This window comes from Calonectris borealis, chromosome 1 (genome assembly GCF_964195595.1).
Source record: "Calonectris borealis chromosome 1, bCalBor7.hap1.2, whole genome shotgun sequence".
Lineage (NCBI taxonomy): Eukaryota > Metazoa > Chordata > Aves > Procellariiformes > Procellariidae > Calonectris > Calonectris borealis.
In genome coordinates this window covers 133,580,252-133,597,465 of record NC_134312.1, presented here as the reverse complement: position 1 = coordinate 133,597,465, position 17,214 = coordinate 133,580,252, and the positions used below count along the sequence as shown (strand labels likewise).

General features: G+C 39.6%; 1 protein-coding gene across 2 annotated transcripts in view; it reads right to left on the bottom strand.

Moving 5' to 3' along the window:
• SH3KBP1 (SH3 domain containing kinase binding protein 1) overlaps positions 1–17,214 on the bottom strand; it is a 233,375-nt gene that overhangs the window by 84,051 nt on the left and 132,110 nt on the right. For both annotated transcript variants that reach the window (XM_075175254.1, XM_075175263.1), the window contains one exon: positions 10,971–11,167. In XM_075175254.1, the coding sequence (XP_075031355.1) occupies positions 10,971–11,167 (197 nt within the window). The remainder of the gene's footprint in view (positions 1–10,970; positions 11,168–17,214) is intronic.

Genomic DNA, 17,214 nt, shown 5'->3' with positions numbered 1-17,214 from the left:
AGCTTTGAAACTCGAAACACAAATGGAAAATTACTAATATCATGTGTTTCAGCTTTTCTTTTCAGCAAGTGCTTTAGGTACAGGGACTGCTGCAGAAGAAACTGTCAGCTGTACATATGGAAGTCTACTGCTCTTTGGGTGGCCAGCACGTGGCAAATAGCCCAGCGCCCAGCAGAAAGCAGGCACCAGCAGCCCGTACTTGGCTACCAGTCGCTGTTGCATCAGGACTTCCTCCCCAGGAGCTGAGTCCTCTCTCCCTCTCCTTGGTTTTTATTGGGAAGTTTTTATGAAGCACTTCGTCAACTAACTGTAATAATATAAGCTCATGTCCGTAGTATTTAAGAACTATTTTAGAAACACAAAATGCCACTGACCTCCTATAGAAACACATGCAACAAGGAGTTAAAAAGGCATTTTAGAAATTGGCCTACAGACTTTTTATCCCACCGAGTGCCTGGCTGATCTATGTTCTTTTTGCACTCCTCCTTTCCTCCTTCCTCTTTTCTTTTTTGAAGGCAGAAAAAAAGAAAGACACATGGCACATTTTAAGAGAAAAAGCAACTCAGAAAACTTGTAGCTTCATTTCTGCACACAGCTTACTGACTTTAGCTCTGAAAAGCCAAAGTTGAGAGAAATTTACATTTTTCTACTAAGAGTCCCCAAAGTATCTGCAAATCATTAAACAGTTTACTTGGTGTCTCTCCATTCAGCTTTCTATAAAATTTTACAAGCATCAGTTGACTCCAGTTTTCCTTGCTTTTTCTTGAAGGAAAGGATAATTTCCATTTAGATTTTATGATCCCAATATAATTTTCTCCAAAAATAATTCGTATCAGTTTTCCTCATTTGTACCAAAGACTCCAAATGTCACCTCACACAGAAGAGGAATTAGCAAAGCTCCTCCTCTTTTTTCTGCCAAAAAGAAGAAGTATAGTTTTATTAGTGCATTTGGGAAGGAAAAAAAGCGGGGGTGAATTTTTGTTTACTAAGCAAACATTGAAAGAGCAACACATCCTAAAGACCGTGCAACTAGTCTTGCTTAACTGTAAAGTTACATTATTCCTTAGAGTAAGAAAATTGAAACCAAATCATATAGAAATAAAAAACATCTGTGCAAGTTTAATGGCCAAACAGTCTGAAAGGAAAAAAACTTAAGCTAAACAGAGCCAGGACAGAATATGTTTTCACACAAAAGTAACCCCCTATTCTAATACGGTCCTCTATAGCAGAAAGGTACTTTGGGATCCCCGGCACTCTTTTTCCTTCTTTTCTTTTTACCTACCCAGCATCTATAAAGTGTGCAGAAGAACCAAAGAACCCTGCAGTCGAATCCTGTGCTCCACAGAATATATATTATGATACAGTTTTAAACAGCCACAGAAAAAAAACCCCAACTAATTGTAAAAGAAATACCTCCTCTCCCATTGTGAAGCCAAGCTGCCTTTCGGCAGCTCAAAGTGTCCAAGAAGAGCCCTGGAGTCCTGCCCCTTCCTTGCATGAGCTCAGCTCAGCGAGAGCGGGAGCCCAGCCCTGACACTGACTCACGCTCCGGGCCATCCCGGGGAAACAAAGGTTCCACTTGTTTATTTCACAGGAAATCTGGAGCTTTTCCTACCTCTGCTCACTCGCAGCGAGAAGTTTCCTCTCCTTTCCCAAGCCAGCCTAGTCTCCCCTGGCTTCTTGAGACCAACAGCTAGGAAAGGCAATGTGGGCGAGGATGTACAGACTTTTTGTGAACAGCCCAGACAGAAAGTCTTGCAAATAACTCTACAGGAAAATGAGCTTATGACAAATTCTGAGTGTATTGGTCTCTCTGTTTAAAAAAAAAAAGAAGCTGAAATTTCATGTCATTTATGCCTTTGCTTTGGCTTTTGTTTTTTAAGGAAAGATGATCAAGAAACTGAAACGTCATTAAGATGATGCTCTGTTCCATGAAAACCTTATAAATTCTTAATACTGCCTCCTCACAAACATTCAACTTTAAAAATGACTGAAAAAGGGCAGGGGAGGGAAACACACCATGGGCTTCTCAGATAATTTGGAAGAGATTAAAGATTTATATTTAAGCAAGCCACAAGATACTATACATTCTCACTCCCATTTGACATATACTATTCAGTGAGCATTTACACACAAACACGTCTACTATGGACTTTCTTAGGTACACTCAACACATTCCCTATACACACACAGCCCATTCTCTACAGAGGCATTCTCGTGGGAGTGCCAACACAATTACGAGACAAGAAAAAAGCCTCCGAACTCATACATTAAAAAGATAAAAGCAAAAAAAAAAAAAGGTTCTCTCTAGTTTTAAGAACCAGACTAAGGAAGGACATGATAAACTTAGTCAATATGTAGATTTTAAAGGGGAGGACAATAAATTGTTCAACATGGTTCCTACAAAAACGAGTAAGAAAAAGGTTTTTTTGCAGAGCCAGGATATTACAGTATATTTTCTGCTACAACAGTGAAATACGGCAACAGAGGGAGGATACACAATTTTCTTTACTGGACGCTTTTTTAAAAACCAGTCATCCCCTGGGGATTATTTATATATATTTGGTCCTAATCCAGTTGAGAGGCTTGGATTAGATGACCTCTGAGGTCCCCTTTGGCCTTACACTGAAAGCAATCACAACTGATCTGAGTAAGACTATCTCTGCAAGTACAAATTTCCAGAAAAAATATCAGAATATTTTAAAGAATGGAAATGAGCAAGAGATGATGGCTCCCAGAAAAGGCAACACTCCCTGTGCCTGCACCGTGCTGCAGAACAGGTTCAGGAGTGATTCAGAGCAAAGTCTGAAGGGCTACTAAACCTGCAGTCTCCTTCCTGAAGATTTCTGTTTTCCAGTCACAAATTATTTTGAAGTTATATTACAATACGTCATTAATTTCAGTTCCAGAAAACACACAATCACTGGTATTTGTTTTAAGAGAGAAGAATAATCTGTAACACATTTATAATTTATACAATTTATAAGTATATAAAAGTAGAAGTACTACCATCAGGTATGACCTTTTAAAAATAATTCTTGATTAAGGAAAATTTAAACAAGGAAACCCATTCAGAAAAATTCCACAAACTAATGAAGCTAAATAGACAGCAAAAGATGAGCGTACAAATTTTACTCTTGGTAATTTATAGGCTATATTCAGTTTCCTTTACATTCATCCGTCTTTTTAATACCTCAGCAAGCATGAAAGTTATTTATGTGATTTCCAAAGTCAGACGGGTTATTTTATTTTTTTGCATAACATGTATTTGTTCTTTTAATTTTCAAAGCTCACATGTTATGTTTAAAAAACTTAACAACTCAGATGTAGCAATTAAAAATCAAAGTTATATTATCCGGCAAAATACAAGTGGGGCAAGAAAAAAAATTCATTTTACTTAGAAACACTAAGACATAGTTTATAAAACTGTTTATTCCTAAAGCCTTGATTACACTAATTTAAATCTTTTAATTTCAATTTATACCAATTAGATTTTACTTAGGTAGATTTTACTGCTATTATGCTACATTAGAATTGTTTTAATTCATGAACCAGTTCTCTTGAAGCTCATCAGCAAAAAAAGCCAGCTTGCATGTCAGTACTGTTACTTTCTGAAGCATTTTCTCTGTACTGAAGTTGAAACATGAGACAAATCTTTCCTAGAAATTCAGTTTATGTCTCCACCAAATATCTCTGGAACTCAGGAAATCAGCTTTATTTTAAACTATTTAAAGCACTGCATTTTGGGAGTTTTAACAATTCTTCTTTTTAAATGCTTGTGGGGGTATAAGGCTTAGTAACGGTACAGACTCAACTAAAATTCAGAGATTTTCTGTGATTAGCAAGCTACCGATCATCAGCTGATCCAGAGCAACTTACAACATATATACTTCTATTGTCTCCCTGTTACGAAATAAAATTGCATTAGCTGAAACCTACACATCCTGTTTTTCAGACTGAACATCCTAAGATTTCCTAATCAAAACCATGACTGAAAAACGAGGAGTATTCCCTCCCAGAGAGCACTCCTCCAAGAGAACTCATGCTGGCAGAAGCCCAGTGTTCTCCCCCAGAGAACAGACCAGATTTTCCACGTTACTTTTAGGAGTAACTTCTGGTACTATCAATACTTCTTACACTACTCTGCTTCTATTTTTAGATGTTCTTCAAGTAGCTCAAGTCAGGAACATAAGTTGAAAATGTTTTCATGCATACTTGATGTGTTACTTTCATATGGACAAATCTTTTCTGAATAAAGACCAATATTATACATGTAAAGCCTTGTGGCACAGACAACAACTATCTTGCATTTATTTAGGGTCCAATAGCTGCTTTATTAAAAACAAAAGCCTAAAAAACATCACAAGCAGCACAAACCATTGTGTGGGTAACCTCCTCCACCAAAAACTGCTAGTGCAGACTGATGTGAAAGCTGAACCATGTCACCAATACCTGGACAACTCTGTTCAGACAGCCTGAACATTTTACAAACCAAAGTGAGAAAAGACGAAAGCACAGATATCTAATGGGGTAGCAGGGAAGGGCAGGAAGTATGCAGGAGATCAGGAGACACTATTCACTCACGTAGCACAGTTCAGTGACTCAGCAGAGATTCATTGCCAGCCAAGGTTATCGAATTTGTTTCTCTTTTTAAACTTAATTTTCCATTTTCCCATTCTATTCCCTTGCTACCAAGTCCTGCTTTGAGTCAGCCTCCCCAAAAGGGGCATGCTGCTTTTTGACTGTCCCTCATTTCACGAGCCGACCATATTTTCCCTACCCTTCCTTCTTATTGCTGCGAATTAGTTACTCCAGAGAGGGTAACAATCTTCTAAAGAAGTTATTTATAATGTCCACAGTGCCTCATGAACATCAGCCACCATTTGCAAATGCGTGCTTTTTTTTGCATAATGAAAGAAACACATAAATCCTGTTTCCACACTGAACCTGAGGAACGGAAAGGGTTCCATGGAAAGCAAAGGAGTGAGCCCCTGTTGCAGGCAGCCTCGCTCTCATGACAACTGCAGAAGGGATCAGGGTCCTTCTTCCCCCGTAGCTTTCCTCACAAGACGGCACTAGAATAAATGTTAGGGCAGGGATGCCAGACTACGGCAGACAGCAACTTCAAAGCAAAACACAAATGCTGCTTGAACACCTGAGTGCTTCCCCCTGTTCCTACACAGAGTTTGACACGCTGCTGATGCTTGCCACGACCGCTGCTGCCAACACCGATGGCTGTCTCTGAATAAACGAATGCCAGAAACCTGTGCTTTCATGTGCAAAGCGCTACACAGACTTGATACCCACATCGCACGCTCTCTGCCTCAGCAGGCGTTTTCAATAGCGTTTGTATTCAGGAGCAGGCGGTTTTGCTCGCATCCATTTTGTCATTATCTCAGTATTTTGAACACTGGCTTCAACATTTCTGTTAGGGGAGCAAGCACCTCCAAAGGCATCGGAGGGGAAAAGTAAGTAGCAGCGAGCCACGCGATACGGAGGCAAGCGCAGACCGAGGCGTGCAGCACACACAGCCAGTGCTGGCCACGCACGACGGGTGCAACTGGCCAGCGCTGGCAGAGCTCGGGCACATCGCTAGCTGGTTTAGAAAGGCCAGGAGGAACCTCCAACTTGCATCTCTCGAAGACTTCTTTTCAAATGACAACTGAAAATTCAGGGGAAGAAAAGTTTTCTACAAGCAACCAGGCAGGAGCTGACAGAACAGATGTGGCAAAGATGTGACTGTCAGCGCCACACATTCACCACAGTTCCTGGGTCCCCAGCTCACCGGCTCAAAATAGAAGCTCAGACCTTGCAGGCACTCAGTCTCAGGGTTTACAAATTTCTATCTTATTACAAAGGACAGGTAGACTTAATAATTGACATGAGCTTCTAGCCCTTATAGCTCTTGTGTCTACTTCCATTATTTCTTCTCCATTTCTCCTCTCCCAACCATACTAAATATATACAGAAATAAAAATTTCTGTATAAATTCAGTGTTTTGCAGTGAGAAGGATCCCTAAACACCAGTTAACTAGATCTTACAAGTTGCTGGGTCTGGAGCCATGACAGCCTCCCCCTTTATATTAAATCATTACGGTGGCTGCAATATTCCCCAGTTTGATGGTTGAGTATATAATTTACATTAAGTTCTGGCAAACACTAATGTGACCTCATCAAAGGCTGTTAATGAAATCTAGCTCTGCTCAAATTCACCACTGCTAGCCAGCTATGAAAGTCTTGCCTGAGGAAAACTACAAATATATCTCAAATGGAAAATGTAAAATATACTCCCAATAGTCTCTTCTGAAGTAAGGGCAGTTTTCAGAAAGATAAAAATGGCTTTTTAAGACTTTTTATTTTATATTCACCTGTTATGGCCTTTAGCATTTCCAGCTGAAGCCTCAACTCATGGACCAACCTGATACAGTTAACTCAGAATAAGGAATGTATTGGTTGAATTAATTTTCCTATACTTTTAGAGATTTATTTTTAGATACAGGAGAGGAAAAAGCGATAGCTTGTTAGGACAACGGAAGCACATATAGATCATATTGGAAGGAAGTCCAACCTAGAAACAGAAGTTTTAGATAAGCTACTACAAAACGAAAAAGGAAAAAAGAAATAAGCATAAACACCTGTTTAAATGTCTTGAAGCTGCACGAGCAGAAGGAGGACATGTGAAACGGGCATTACTATTTGACCGTAAAGTTGTGCTACGTTAACAGTGTTACACTGAATTTTCTCAGGAGACACAACATGCCTATACGCATACTGTATTTCTTCTAAAAATCCATCTGTCAGCAAGCTATGTCTTCAGTCACATGCAGCATTGTAAATTAGTTCACTTACACCTATCATTAATGGGAATTTGACAGCGCCAAGCCTCAGGAATCTGATTCTAGTTATACACGGCCAGCGGTCGATTCATCAACACAAACAGGCAAAGGAAAGGACTACAAAGCATAAGTATTTGATTCTTTTATTTTTTTAAAAAAGCACAGCTCTGATGGCACTGCTCAAATTAAACTCCCACAGCCGCATCATTAATTTCCCTAGGATAATCTGCTTCTGTGATTTTTAGAACAAAGAACAGCAAAGCAATGAATTCTGCACACCAATAAAACTAACAGGGTTTCACATATTGATCGCCTTAAAAGACAAGGGCCACTATATCCTACATTGTTACCACTGGGCTTACACTTGGAGCACATCAAACTGCCTGGTGATTTACAGGAGAGCCTAATGGCATCTGCTTCTGCTCAACTGGCAGCAATCCTTTCTGCCCCCATACTCCTGCCAAAGCCTTCTTAACTTAACACCCCAATAATTCAAATCACCTCTGCGTGAAATATGATCTAAACTTATGATTCATAAAATTGAAAACACATTAGAGCACAAAGCGATAATGCCAACAAAATGAGACCCTGTTGATTCTTCTGTAAATGGGACTGATATTTTCCATGGGAATTATCTTGTTCTAAATAATCCCACATTGTAATTCACTGAGGCTTTAAAAAAATCAGTAGTTGCTAGGAAATATTTTAAATCAAAAAGGTAAACAGTATAATTACAGTAATATATAAAATGTTTCATCAATAACTGTATCAAGAAGAAGCAACAGAAAGAGTTTTAGGGTCTCCAAACTTCAGAAAGAATTTTTAAACAAAAAAAAAAGAAGGAATTGAGGAAAGCATTGTTTCCACCTCTTCAAAAGATTACAAGTTATTGAAAAACTGAGGCTACTTGTAAATGAGCAAGGCACATACCAGGGCAAAGATTCCTTTAAAAACTACATTGCTAGAGAAAAATTTGTACCAATTTGGCACTCCGCATCATACATTGCAACACTTTTCATCCAGTATGCAGAGCTCTCAAGCTAAATATGACCTTGCTTGGAACGACAAACTTAATGCAGGATTCTCTCTCTCTCAGCCAGCGTTAAATGGCAAAGAACATGGCAATGACAAGGGAGGAATTTCTTGCTGCCAGGAGAGAAGTACTCAGGAGGTTAATGTTTTGCAATTGTAACCGAACGTTGTGTCAGCGAATCGTGTTTTGGTGCTACGAGCAGGCAAAGACCACAGTGCTGAAGCCTCTAAATGGCACTGCTCAAAGGTTAACCATCCTGACCCTAGACAGGAAAAAAGCAACGACAGCAAAGAAGCATTGCTTTTAGTCATCTACACATTTGAAACACAAATAATGGATTGTGTTTACAAAAATGAAGCCATTATTTTCCACTAACCATGCCAACTTTAGGAGAAATCTGAAGACATAGGAAGGAAGGTCTGTGGGTAGGATGGAAAATTTTAGAAATTTTCTGAAAATTCTATTGTTGGCTGGGTAACAAACCTATTGACTTATGCTGTACAAATATTTGTTCTTTGTAAAAAACAAAGATAAGACTTCTCATTATTATAAAGTGGAGTAAGACTTCCCTTCAGGGAATGAAGGCCACTTCATAAGCCTTTGCTAACACTTCACATTAAACCAAGGGACTCCGGTGTTCAAGGGATACGTTATTTATTTTAATCAGTTCCCATTTACAATCACTACGGTAGAGATAGCTACAATTATGGTAGAAGAAATCCTTCATGTGGCATTAACAGGGCCTTATAATTTGTAAATTCTAATCTGCCTATATCAGACTCAGGAGAACTGAATTTTGTGCAACACTTGAATTCTGGTCAGTGCCTACACATGCATCACCCTTACAAGTGAATCCTTATGTTGGACTCCAATTATAAATACTGTTATAATGTAAATTACAATAGCGTGTTTATCTTAGGTTATTTTCTTTCTGCACTGCGTATTTCTTTTATATACCTAGATGCAAGAAATTAATAATTTAAAACTCACCTCTTGTAGGACTGCATTATTAAAATACACATTTCCTGATGCTACAGGACTTTTCATGTCCTGAGTCCAAAAAGAAAAAAAGGTTTAAGTACATCCATGCATGAGTTTAAGTCTGCCTGCTATCAGGTGCTTCCTATATACAAAGCAATTTTCCTTACATGGGACTTGTGAGGAAAGACTTGTACTTCTAAGTACAAGAGCGCAGGCAGCCATCAAATTATAAAAACAAACATCCTCCAAAATGGGGTGGGAAAAAAAAAAAGAAACCTTTTATTAACCAAGTTCATGTTCTGGTAAAATTATTTTTCAGCATACTTACAAAGCTTTTATAAAGCCCAATCGCACCTTAAACACTGGCAGGTTGTCAGGGTCGCAAGTAAACCATGCTGCAGAAAGACACCATGACGGCTCCATGCAAAGCTGACTTCACTGCTCTCTACCCCATTCCCTGAATGTGGCAGGAGGAAGGCTCATCAGCTAGCTCTCAGTGAGCACCGCAAGGCCTGGCCTGACCCTGCCTTGTATCCCAGGGGGGCTTCTTTGATGAGGTGCCACTGGAATACAGCTCAGTTGCTCCCGGTCCTGCACGTTAACAAAGCCCTGCACGTGAGTTAATAAGCCCACCCAGAAACAGAAGGCAAGCAGGGTACCATGCAGGCTTTGAAGAAGTCAGCAATGGTCAAGGAGTAATACAATCTAGGTTCTTCCTTTACTTAGATTATCCCAGCTCTTCACTACCCTCCTTATACAGAATCCAAATTGCACTCTGTATAAGCAATTTGGATTATTGCTTATAAGCCAAGTAATAATTGGATTGCTGTGATTATAAACTGTGAAATAATCACAGCTCTGAAATATTAACCAATTCTCCCTCAGTGTAACTAACTTACAAAGTTTCCACCATGCCTCTGCGGGATCTCCCCTTCCGCTGTACGGCTAGAACTCAGGGCGGAGGTGGGGGTAGATGCTGTGCTATAAATCAGGTCACTGAAATGATCTAGGTTAAAAAACAAAAGCTTTGTGGGCCAAAAAGGTGTAATTCATGAGGCGCCTGGTTCTACAGACAACTGGACAAGCACAACTCAAAAGGTGAGAAAGTGCTGCACCAGGGAACAAGAGCAGCTGCCCAGGAGCTTCTTAAAATCACCGCGGAGCCAAAGAAAACGCATCACGTAACTATGCCCACAGCAGAACTCCAGGCTGTGGAAGCCTCCTAACACTTCTCAGCATATCAGCAACCCTACGCAAATCTGACTGTTCACTTAAAGGAAGGATTTCACAGACTTTTCTTTGGTTGTTACTTCATTACGAAACAATGCACTTCTTTCCTGGTTTTCCCTAATTAACATACCTTAGAGTGATCGATTTTTTTTTTTTTTTTAAAGTTTGCCTCCTCCAGTTTATTAGAAACATCTCATTTTGCTTTCTAGTCTCTCTTTATTTCTAATTTACTTAGTGATAGTTTTGGAAGCTTTGGAACAAAGAGTGCTCTCCAAAAAGATGGTCGGTTTCAATTTGTCAGAAAGTAATTTTTATCCCCAAATGTTAATCTCAGGACTTTCTTTTTATGTCATATAGGACAAACCTACAAAAAATAATGCTTTCCCTTTTACTAATCCCTTTAAACAAAGCTATGCGATTTTTGAAAGCATTTTAAAATCAACAAAGCCAGTACTAAGTTGAGGTAGTTAGGTATTTGCCAAAGCTTCCTTTTTTTAAAGCAAACTGATGGCACAGTGACAGTATCTCCCTCTCAGTTTATACAAAAATTAGCTGCTTTTTTTTTTTAACCATAATGTGAGTAACTGCAAACCTGAAAAGCCTCTCCAGTCTTGTTCTCTAAACTAATATTTTCTTAGAAAAAAGGCCAATGGAGGTACAAACAGAGGAGTAAATCTTTAAGCAAAGTAACGGTTCTTGCAGGCAGCTAACCTCACTGGAATTCACTTTCTGGTGTGCAGCCAAAGGAAAAAAAGCAGAATCTTGTCCACAGAAAAATTAGGAGATAATGACCATAAAGCTTCAAGTTTTGGCCAGTGACAGAATTTAGAACTTCAGGATGAAAACTTCTTTAAACCAACACCAAGAGAGAATTAAGAAATAACACGTACCTTATCTACTGGGAGAAAGTCATTTTCAACTTCTATTGACCTTGGTCGTAGCTTTATAGGTTTGTCTTTGAAGATATCTCCAAAGCCAACACCCTTGACCTTTTTGGGTTGGATTGTCGTGCCTCCGTTGGCTCCTTCTGATTTTGTGCTGCAAGAGTCACCACCATCACTCTCAGAGCCTGTAGCATCTTTTAGGCCTGTGAAATGGAGGGATGAAAGAAGGAATCTTAGGTGTGAAGCTCACTATTTTCAAAACAGTGTGACTGGAAAATGATCCCTCCCACCATCCTCTAAAGGAAAACGAAACCACAAGAAACAGGTAGAGAAGATGCTCTCTGCGCCATGCGCTCATTTTTGAGTTTTCAAAATCACTTTATTTCATCACATTGGTGTACCAGTTAGAACTTACACCAATCCACAAAACATGCATACTCCAGCATCAAAACTTCATGAATGAAGATGGCCATTCCTTGACTACCAAGAAAATCCTTCTTCCTCAGAAAAAAATTATTTGGAAGAGAACTCAATAAATGAAAGAGTTAAATTCAGTTGTAGGGCAGCTATTGTATAAAGCCACTTAAAGCTAACAAGCAGTCAGACCAGGCGCACTGTACCTTAAATCTGTGTGACTCATATCAAGCCAATTATGCAATTAGTATCTAAAGCTACATTACCTAACTGGGAAATATAAAGCTGAAAGCTGTTTAAACAAATTTGCAATCAAATAAGCTGCATAATATGTTCCCTGCTGAAAATCAAATCTCTCTGCAGCATAGACAGCCTCATAGGAAAAGCACCCATGCACACTATCCTCTAGGAATATAATATATCAAAACTGACATTCTGATTGGCGTTACTTCTCTCAGTGAATAGGAAAATTTATCTGCGCTTATCTGAAAATATCTGCTGTTTGAATAGCAGAGGCCACAGATGCAACATGGTGATGCTTCAGCCACTTTGCAGAATGGTGTAGAATCAGGCCAAACAGTCACTGGCAGCAAAAGGGACCCACTGAAGTTTCTTCCAATTGAAACAGTCCCCAGGATCATTTAAATCTTCCTTCCTACATTACAGATTGACTTAACTATGTTTCCAGAAAAACCACACCAACTGCTGCTACTACAGCACTAATTCTACCTAATAATAACAAACCCAAATCCTCACATTCCCCTGACAAGCATCTATGGTGTCACAGACATGGATCTTACAAGTCAAAGAAAGAAAAATTTCAAGTAAGCTTATCTTCTTGATTATTTTTATATCAAGGTCCACAAAGTGATAGCAATAGATTTTCATCGCAAGAGGCTGCCAGTACAGAAGAAAGATTCTTCTTTAAAATCTAAACACCCCAAATCAAGTAGAGATTATATACAAATCTCTTTCCCTCTTCCCTTGGGTAAGCAACTAATGTTACCCCAAAATTATCTGTATTTCTGCCAAAAGGAGAGAAATGGCACTAAGATTGGGCAAAGTCTACTGCATCCCTACAAAAGGGCTGCAAGTTGTGGAGCATGTGGAAAGTTTTATAAAATCTTCATAATCCCTCAGTTTCTATGATTCTCTGATGTGTATAAGCAACAGAAACAGAATGAAGCAGTGTTCCTGAGCTGAAAGCATCTGCATATCATTTCCAGCCGACACTAGAACAACCCTTCAAAACTAAATAGAATTACCTAAAGAAAAAATATTTTGATGAAGTCAATGAAAACCTCTATGATAAAATTTTTAATATTAACAGTTGAATTCTTTGCTTTTGCCTCCTCAAGTGATGGCTTTGGTTTTAACAAACAGTCTTCATCCAACAACTTTCTGTCATTCTGGTGAGCAGCAACTTGTTTTGGGAGAGACTTTTTGTCTTCCTGGCAATTCTCTATCTAGGAACATGACTACCCAGTAAAACATAGCATCTTCAAGGGCTACTTTAAGCTTCTCCAACGAACCACAGAAACCACTGAAAGTCCTGAGGCCTACAGACACAACTTCATGATCCAGGACGCAAGGGGCTCATCCGTTAAATTGGTTTCAACACCAGGGTGCTGCTAGGAAAGGAAATCAGGAATTCAGTGTCAGGGCAGGATTTTTAGCAAAACTGTTAAGCAGAAAAACCGTCATACGCTGCTCTGAGATTTTCTGTATCCGAAACTTGAAAGGAGTACAAATGCAGAATTAGAGAAAGTTCCCAGTTAGAAACAAACAAAAAGACTAAAGACTAAGCAAAATGCTTAGGCCCTCTGGCCTCCTGAGTGGCTGCTACATCTACCCATTGAATTTAAGTAACATTTCTGTTTCTTTGAGCATTCAATTTAGATAGCACTGAATAAGTCATTTGTTCCATAGACTGTGCAGGACTGGAATTTTAAAGAAGTCTAAAGAATAGTATTACAATTCTTTTCTTAAATATGCTGGGATCTTGATCTCTTTACTTGGACCTTTTTATTTTCCCAAGAAGGGCCTGGGGGAAAACTTCAAATCTGGTCTCACTGGTTTATTATGGTAGTTAGAAAGGTAGTATTCCTGCCATCAGTAAATTCTGTCTGCTGCTTCTCTTCCAGAGCTCGTGAAAGCAATAACCAGGGAACTGAAGCATTCACAGTGATCTTGCTCTGTCCTATTGATGCAGGGACGAGGTTGGTTATCCATAGCAGAGCCATTCCATGTTGCAGAGGCACTAAGAGATGCAAGGCTAGATTAATTAAGCCTGAGAGGTATAAATCTCTTCAGGCAAGAAGTCAAAGTCACTGCCTCTTTCTTATTCCTACACCTTGTTCTGACTTGGCCAGTAACAGAAGAAGCTGTAAGTTCTATTAGCCAGACCTTTCCCAGCTTTACAAAAGATCAGTCGCTAGGGCCTTGGCTGAGACAAAGGCTAGAACCAACTTTCTTTACTACTTCTATATGCAAAGAGAAGGGTCACCGGTCAACTATACTCAGTTACAAATAATACTTCTGAGAATAAAAAGTCCACAAGTCAAAAAAACTCAAACAAATCACAGTGATCATCGTCTCTTTGCTGAACGAAAGATCTTCTTAATATGGGATAGGAAAATTACCCTCTGGGAAAGGTTTCCTCTTTCACCCTTGCCAGAAGCCCCTTGAACTACACTGTGATGGAGGGAAGGAGCAGTACCTCCCTCCACAAGTAACTGGATTTTAACTGATAGGATCCATGACTGCTCTTAGCCACTCCCTGAGATGAACAGAAAAGCTATTTTAAAAATAGCTTTTCTGCATCACTAATTGTGGGAGAAGAGGACCTGACCTTGGCCAGTTGTTGGAAATAAAATATGGAAGTAATTATGGGAATTACTCAACAGGTCTCACATGGACTTCGAGATCTTTGAAGCCTGGATGAAAGACAAATCAGAAACCTCAAGGGGCTCCAATAAGAATTAGGCTTTTGCTTCTGGGACATCACTTGTTTTTCATTACGGCATCTTCATCTTTTATTACCATTCTTCTATGATGAGACATCACACCTTGTATCAGAAACCTCACTTCAGGCTTACAACAGATTTCCCTAGCATCACCCATCTGTGCTTGATGATAATCCAAAAGCCACTTCATTCTCAATGCTGCCATAGAGCTTTGTCTCAGTATACAGTCCTTATAATAAAAGCAACATAGGAAATAACAGTAGGTGGTTTTTTTTTTAATGAGGACAGAACGGACTGAAGTGATGCCTGTCTAAACTAAACTGCATTTGAGTGGCCAGACACAGAGGCCAACCTTACAAAGCTCCTTCAAAGTTAAAAGAATCCTTCCTGACCAATTGGGAATACGACATCATTTATTATTTTTTGACTGACACAAGCTGAGGAGTCCTCTGGACTTAAATAAATAAGAAAGAATAAAAGACACGGCTTTTCCAAGAACTAGTCTGCTCTTGCTCTTATCAAACATGACAGAAGAGGAGGACTATATGCAGTGGAAACTGAGAACAAATTAGATAAAACGAAGATCTGCAGTAACATTAAGAAACAATAATGCAGTGTTTTAGTACAAAACAGTCCTGCAAAAAATGATCTGACATGCTCTTACTCTTAAAGACGTGCCAACGAGACTCTTTCTTCCCTTCCTCCCAAGGTATATGAGATATACACCTCTGATTTGTACAGATAAAGTACTTGCAAGCAAGAATTTGCAACACTATGCCCACCCTTCCCTGACAAATTCTCTCCTCTCATTTACTTTTCATTGGGTACTTCCCTGATACATCTCTCGCTATATATATCTCTCACCATATATGTGTCAGCAATTCTCTTGGAGCAATCCTGCCAAGTGAGGCTGCACTGGCCTCCCTAGCCCTGCCTACACAAGGAAAGGATGGCTGATGGCTGAGGTGATCTCTCCTCTTAAAAACAGAAAAAGTCCCTCTTCCAACCACCCTCCTTTTTTTTTTCTTCAGCTTTTCATGGCCTTTTTCACCACTACTGCAAACAGCTTAACAGGAGAACAGGGCTGGGGGGACAGTTTCCCCAAAAGACAAAGGTAGCCCACGGATACAGCTGGGAACTAAGCAGGAACCTGAGTGACCTAGACTGTCAGATTATGAATTTTAAGCATGAAATTTCCTGCAAGAAGAGCTACAGTTAGCAGGGAAGTCAGGTTGCTAACTGGGCATTAGAAACGGGAGAGCATTTCAGTTGGCAGCCGTCTGCTCCTGCTGACCGATACACCCAGGCAGTCTGAAACAGCTGTGGCTATGAACTTAAGCACTAAGGTAAGGCCAGTAGCTCGGCAAACTGCTATCCTCAGAAACACTGGGCACATCTTTTGCTTTTCTTTTCAGCCTAGTTATTAAATACTTCAAATATAGCCAGGACTGGATACAAGCTACAGTAGTCAGGCCTCTAGCTTTTTTTTTTTTTTTTTTTTTTTTTTAATTTTTTAACAGCAACTTTTCTAGAACCTGTCAGCTCTCTGTCAGCATTTGGAGAGCTGACAAGCTAAGAACGTAACATCAACAAGGTGCTCACTAATGTGCCTACTATCACACCAGTCCTAATAGTAGGAAAATTTCTCAGAACTTTAAAATTTCTCAGGAAGGAGGTAAGTCTTTTGGGGGTGTCACCTCCCATTTCTGGCTCTATAAACAAAGACACTTTATTCTTTTACCTAGATTTACTGTTGCTGAATCATCATCACCACAAGGTAGAGCTCAAATCTGAGTATTGGGTGCGCTTTTATAGTAAGCTCCTTAAAGTCTGAACATGAGCAGCATCAGCAGCAAGAAGTTAAAATTTGCAGGAGCCAACCGTTCCCAACTTTTGGCTGGGACAAGATATGGGACTACTGACATACGGCTGTTTAAAAACACTCAGAGCTGTAAAAGTCTCTGTTGCATCATGCTCCCTACAAATGCAAAATAACTTAGTATTCATGAAGATTAAATTCTCACAACACTGTCTGGAGGAACTCTGCACTTCACATACATTTTTCCTCTATGGGTACATAAGAGAGATTAGTTTTCTCAAGACATTTCAAACACACCACACCCCTACTATGCCAGTTACAGGTCTTTTGAGAGCAACATTCTGAAATGTACCAAAACAAATTAGCTCAAACAGGGATTAAAAAGAGACCGCGACATCAGACTTAATTCACCAACCTCCCTCAGAGCTGTGCTGGCATGAAACCAAGATTCTAAATCAGAAAGATATCTAGGGATGATAAAGGGCTGTGTAAACTAAAGCTGTTAAACCAAAAATAAACAGCCGTGATAAAATTAACTCCATTCAAAGCAGGAAATGAATTGTTTCTAAATAGCTTAAAATGGCAGGGAAAAAGGGGAATACATTGTGAGCTTTACAGAGCTTTCTATTTTGAGCTGTAATTTAGCAATTTAATTTTTGTTCTTTATTCTGGATTGTTCTCTCCGCATACAATTTATGGCACTGGGCAAAAGACAGACCACTCTGACGATGTAGAAGCCAATGATGCTCTGGCCCTCCTAGCGCTTCTCAGGCTAGCTCTGTTAAGTGATGTAAAGGTCAGCTGTTCAGAGGCACACACCTGAGACGATGCAAAGGATCTCCTGACTTGGTCTGGCAGCCAGAGAGAAACGCTGTCAACTGTGTTTCATAGAACAAAGAACTGTGTAAATGGAGCTTATTGGGATTTCTGCCTTTTACAGAAGGGAAGGAAGGCGAGGGGAAGTATGTCCTTTCCTTCTATTTAGAGAACGACAGCATGGAATGCCCGAGTGACCGATCTGAATGACAAAGAAGGTGAAGTTATACATGGC